The 6,000-nt window shown below is 44.8% G+C and overlaps 1 protein-coding gene across 1 annotated transcript in view; it reads left to right on the forward strand.

The window, feature by feature from the left end:
• The window catches only part of LOC142281448 (cell surface glycoprotein CD200 receptor 1-A-like), a 51,740-nt gene extending 46,039 nt beyond the window's left edge, over positions 1 to 5,701 (forward strand). The window contains exons 6-7 of the mRNA XM_075332856.1: positions 2,041 to 2,101; positions 5,536 to 5,701. Coding sequence (XP_075188971.1) covers positions 2,041 to 2,101; positions 5,536 to 5,667 — 193 coding nt within the window. The 3' untranslated portion in view covers positions 5,668 to 5,701. The remainder of the gene's footprint in view (positions 1 to 2,040; positions 2,102 to 5,535) is intronic.
• The last annotated feature ends 299 nt before the right edge of the window (positions 5,702 to 6,000 follow it).

Raw genomic sequence — 6,000 nt, forward strand, 5'->3', positions numbered from 1 at the left:
TTGTTGCGGCCGAAGCAGTGACCGACATGACCCTCCTGAAAACCTTGCCAAGGCATTTCAAGATCCACCACTCCTGTGACCCCTCTAAATTAAAAATTAGGGGCATCGATGTGATAGAGGGAGGGATCAGGGGTGGTGATCTGAAAAGGCGCTTGGCACAATGTGAGGCCAAATGGATCCTTACATTGGACACTTTGGTCCCTAAGGGACTTAATGAGTCCATTAGTTATGTCCCATTTCTTTGAACCACCCCTCTCTGTATCTGTACCGTTGCTTGACTACCTCTGCTTCACTGTTAATTTTAGTGTTACTTTTAATATCACTATTTTAAATGTGGCTCCATCATTAATGCCGGGTATATATTTTTCTGATTGTTCCTCTTTAGGCAATTTTGCATCTCTACAATATTAACATTGAAGATTTGGACCACCGCTGTGAAATTCATATGAAAATCACTTTTTTGTAACATACTAATACATATTACGTGGATGGCCCGACTCACGTGTGCGCGTGCGTTGATCCCGGCTGGTCGGCGCGATGGTAGCCGCCGTCTGAGGCGCCGTGCGCATGCGCGGGAGCTATGGTGACGCGTCCCTGCTCCCGCGCATGCGCGAGATGGCCTGACGGCGGTGAATCGCGCGAGATCACCTGGAGCGATCCGCGCATGCGCCGCTTACGTGATTTCCGGGTTCATCATTATTGAGCGGTGCTATTTAAACCCGGCGGATTGAGGACCCCTCACTACGGCACCTTGACCCCTGATGAAGATTCTACACAAACTAAAGAATTGAAACGTACGTAGGGCGTAATGGGGGCCTTCCCAAATGCCTGGATTGTCTCATGTATCTTCTATCTTACGGGTCTCCTTGGGGCTTGCTATTAGGCACGCAACAAATACAATCCTGTGGAGTGTAAACCACTCCATGTAGTGGATCCTTCAGGACTCTTTGCATCTTGGACCAATAATTTTACTTACTTTGGCTAAAAATGTATCTTTGACTGTCCTTTAATGCATATGTGCTTATGTGTCACCTGCACTAAATTAGTCATAATAACCTGTAGGTTTGTCCTGTTAGTCTGCTCCCAGATACTGTGATCATGTACCATTAATTTATACATGTGCCTTGTGAATCTCGGGAGACTTTGTCTTATACATATACTATTATATACTGTTTTTGTCCAGTCCTGGCGTTTTGACTTTTAGAAAAAAGTTTTATTGAAATTGTCACCCACTGTAAAATAAAAAATGTACACTTGCACTTTAAAAACTCAGTATCTTTGTCTTAAATCATTATGTTTATGAGTTTGTGCCACCCGAGGGATTTCTGTGGATACAGAACCCAGGGGAATTGTTTGAGTATGGTTTTATGGAATCTTCTTCTAATATGGTTTAGCTGGCAGCAGTTAATCAATTGCCGACCGGAATTTAAGCCCTCTGTTTCCTGGACTTGTTGCTGGTTATTCTATTCAGTTAGGAGCTATCCAGGGAGCAGAGAGGACATCTTGTTTTGTTGTTAGTTGTTCTACTACCTTCTTTTCTTTGTACCCTTTCCCGCACACCTTCAGTTATCCCCTGGTACAGGTTTCTGGTGTGTATGTTTTTGTTATCCCTGTCTGTTGTTCTGTGTTGGTAGGTTGTTGGGCTCCACCGGGTCAATCCCCTGGGTGGTGGGAACACAGTTGTTAGGGCTTGGACAGGAGACAGGGTCACGTTGGAGGCTCAACCCTGACTACCATTAAGTGTACCGTCTTAATAAGGGAAAGCTCAGGGTCCCTAGTTGCGGGGTCAGCCTAAGAGTCCTGTACCATCCTATCCCCCCGGCATTACAGTTCTATTGTCTGATATTATTATAAATCTCAATTGTTAGTGAGGAGAGCCTTTTACAAAATTTACATTGGGGAATTGGGAAGTTCTTATTCTATTTCTCTCCACACCCCTTATTATCAATTAGGAAATTCTCCCTCTTTTTCTCTCCACACCCCTTATTATCATCGACAATTGAGCTTGACTTTGTGTTTTTGTCTATTTTTGTATCGCAGGACACGCTTCAAAACAATGGTACACACGGACCCCCAGATAACCCAAATTCACTGTGAAGAGGTAATCAATAGAGAATCATAGAAACATAATGCAATATACAGTATATCAATGATTATCTTTTTACATAGACGAATGCACTAGCAGGACACACCATCAGCATCTTGCTACCTTATACAATTGCTAGCGATGTCGAGCGCGATAGCACCCTCCCCCGTCGTGCATGCGATGTCGTGTGATCGCTGCCGCAGCGAACATTATTGCTGCAGCAGCGTCACACACACATACCTGCTCTGCGACGTCGCTGTGACCGGCGAACCGCCTCCTTTCTAAGGGGGAGGTTCGTTCAGCGTCACAGCAGTGTCACTGAACCGCCGCCCAATAGAAAAGGAGGGGAGGAGATGAGCGGCCGGAACATGTCGCCCACCTCCTTCCTTCCTCCTTTTCCGGTGGACGCAGGTAAGGCGATGTTTGTCGTTCCAGCGGCGTCACACATAGCGATGTGTGCTGCCGGAGGAACGACAAACAACATCCTTACTGCAGCAGAAACGATAATTGGGAAGGGACCCCCATGTCACTGATGAGCGATTTTGAACGTTTTTGCGACGATTCAAAATCGCTCATAGGTGTCACACGCAACGACATCGCTAAAGTGGCCGGATGTGCGTCACAAATTCCGTGACCCCAACGAGATCGCTTTAGCGATCTCGTAGAGTGTAAAGCCATTTTAAAACCTACCCCGAAAATAAGCCATAGCAGGAATTTGAAGTTAGCCCTTAAAGAAACAAGACAGCCCCAAAAGAAAGAAGAAAGCCTCTCCAGAAAAAAATTGCACTCACCAAACTTGAACAACTTTAGCTGGGAAGTATTGATGGTGGATGCAGAATCGGACTGGCTACGGAGGAACTGCCAGTAATACCAGGCCTGGCTGCGGTTACCTGGGTTTAACTCTAGAGCTCTCACCTGAGCTCCGGAGTGCTGCCTGGACTGAACCCAGGACTTGCAGGACTGAACTGTGAGCGCCGAAGGATTCCACGGCGATTACGGTTCAGTTCATGTCACAGCTGCGGACACGCCGGGCTGAATTCCGAAGCTCTCACCTGAGCTCCGGAGTTCAGCCCGGCCGATACGCAGCTGTCATGAACTGAACCGCAAATGTCGGGGAACCTGCTGTTCACATGCTGTGTGTTTAAAAAAGCAGCTCTCCCACCCGAGGAAATGCTCTTTATGGCTGGCTGTATGTGGGCAGAGAGCCACACTGCCCTAGAATCGACTTCCATTATTCTCATTACTAGAGTCGAACCTATCAGAGCGTCCAACCTGCAAAAATCGAAAAAAGAGCATTCGAGATTTTTTGTGCTCACTCATCATTATTTGTTATGCAATTTCTCCTGAGTAGTGCAATACCCCATATATGATGGAAACTACATTTTAGCACAGTGTAAAGCCCTGAAGAAAAGGAGCGCCATAACGAAGTGCAGATTTTGCTATTATGGATGCCCTGTCACATTTGCAGAGCCCCTGAGCTTCCAGAACAGCAGCAACCCCCCACAAGTGACCCCATTTTAGAAACTGCACCCCTCAATTAACTCATCTAGTAGTGCGGTGAGCATATTGACACCACAGGTGTGTCACAAAATGTTATACCATTGGACGGTGAAGGAAAAATGACATCATTACCACAACAATGATGTTTTAGCCCCTGATTTTACATTTTCATATGGAGAAATAGATAGAAATTACCAAAGAGTTATTACACAATTTCTCATGAATATGACAATTTGACTTTTGGAAGGCAGAGTTTCCTAGTATATTTTTAAGACTACACATACAGAGCCCCAAGTGCCAGAAGACCAGGAACCTCTATTAAGTGACCCCAATTTGGAAATTACACAACCATTGGGAATTCATCTACAGGTGTAGTGATGAGAGAATGGGGAGAATGATATCCTTTCAGCATGGACGGAAATAAATTCTGGGAGTTGTAGTGCGTCACCTGAAGTCAGGTTACCTGTGATCACAGGTGGAGGACCATGGCAAGCAAAAGGAGTGACGTCACTGCTCATCGCTGCTGCTCAGTCTCTGCCTGAAGCCCACAACATGCGGTCATGTTCTGTGTCCGTGCACTGTACCTTCAGTATTTATGTAGCAGAGCTGGAATCATTGTGGGACCTTGTGTGGATTACATCTGAATTGGATGTTTTGGGGGTAATCAATTGGTGAAAGAGGCTATTTTTTTGTATTTTATTTCAAATAATAGATTTTTTTCAGTGTTTGTGTTTATTTCTTTTTACTTACAGATTAGTAATAGGGGGTCTCATAGACATCTCCAACTACTAATCTAGGGCTTAGTGACAGCTGTGAGCTGTTAGTAACCCCTTATTACCCTGATTGCCACCGCACCACGGCAATTGGGATCAGCTAGGTAACTGCCGAATTGTCACATCTAATGGAGCAACAATCCTGGGCAGCTGCAAGCTGCTATTTTTGGCCAGGGGGGCACAATAACCACGGGCCTCCACAGCCTCAGAATACCAGCCCCCACCTGATGGCCTTATCATGGCTTGGTATCAAAACTGGGGGGACTGCAGACTGTATTTTTTAAATTATTTATTTAAATATTTTTTAAAAAGCTGCATGGGTTCCCTCATATTTTGATAAACAGCCAAGATAAGTACAGCCTGTAGCCACATGCTATATCTCTGCTGGGTATCATATTATGGGGGACCCTTTGCCAATATTTTGATTTATTTAATTTTCTTTTTACTTATTTTTACACCAATATAGACACACACACATGTATGCACACACAAACACACACAGCATCTGTGATTGCAAGCAGTCAGACACTCTGTCACACAGGATGGGGGTGCGGTGTGACTGCAACCAACCACAGACACCGGGACTGCCATTGGGCGGGGAAGCAGTGCATATGCATGAGGGATAATGAGCGGCCCCAGGAGGAGCGTTACAGCACTTTTGCTAATCCACATATCCATTGTAGCACCATTTTAAAGCGCATGATTTGGATCCCCATAGTCTTATATGGGAACCGGCATCTGGCCATATATCAGGGATCAATTCCGGGCCTTAACTGTTTGAGGGGTTTATTTAAACTTGGTTAAACCCACCGATCCCGGTTATGTACAGGTTTGCCAATCACTAATCATAAGTCATCTGAGAGTGTATGTTTTTGTTATCCCTGTCTGTTGTTCTGTGTTGGTAGGTTTTGTTGGGCTCAACCAGGTCAATCCCCTGGATGGTGGGGACAAAGTTGCATACCTCCCAACCATCCCGGATTCTGCGGGACTGCCCCGATTTTAGAGGTGTGTCCCGCACTCCCGCGGCTCACAGCTGCTGTCCCGGCTCCTCCCCTCAGTGCAGTGAATAAATTAAATTAAATTCTCATCAGGTTAGAAAGTCACTATTCTGTGGTGCACATCATCTAATTGACATATTCAGTAATTAATTTCTCTTTTTTTGTCTTTGTTTTACAGGAAAAACAAGAATTTGAACCCTATGCAACCTACACCCAAAAAGAGAACGTTATCTATTCTATGGCCTCCGCATTTGTTGCCTTTGATGAAGCTGCGCAGATCACTGAGCATGTCTACAACACGGCCCCATAGCAGTGGAGAGACTTCGACAGACTATTGTCTTCTACCAGCATTTTTTTTCCATTTTAATAAATTTTTAATAACTCCTTAAGAAAAATCTATCATTTGCCATAAATAGGAATTTATTTTATCAGGAGTAAATTCCGCTGTTCTCCTCATTCCAGGGTTATTTTTCTTTTGATCCTGCGCCCGTCTGTTTCTGAAATATGGTCTGGCCACATATAGAAATCTAGTCTTGTTATCCAAGTGGGCGTGGTTATCAAGAGGAAAGTTGAACACCATGCCCAATTGGCTAAGAAGATTAGATTTATAATTTGGGATAGCGGGGGTCATATATCAGGAATG

This window comes from Anomaloglossus baeobatrachus, chromosome 2 (assembly GCF_048569485.1).
Source record: "Anomaloglossus baeobatrachus isolate aAnoBae1 chromosome 2, aAnoBae1.hap1, whole genome shotgun sequence".
Classification (NCBI taxonomy): domain Eukaryota; kingdom Metazoa; phylum Chordata; class Amphibia; order Anura; family Aromobatidae; genus Anomaloglossus; species Anomaloglossus baeobatrachus.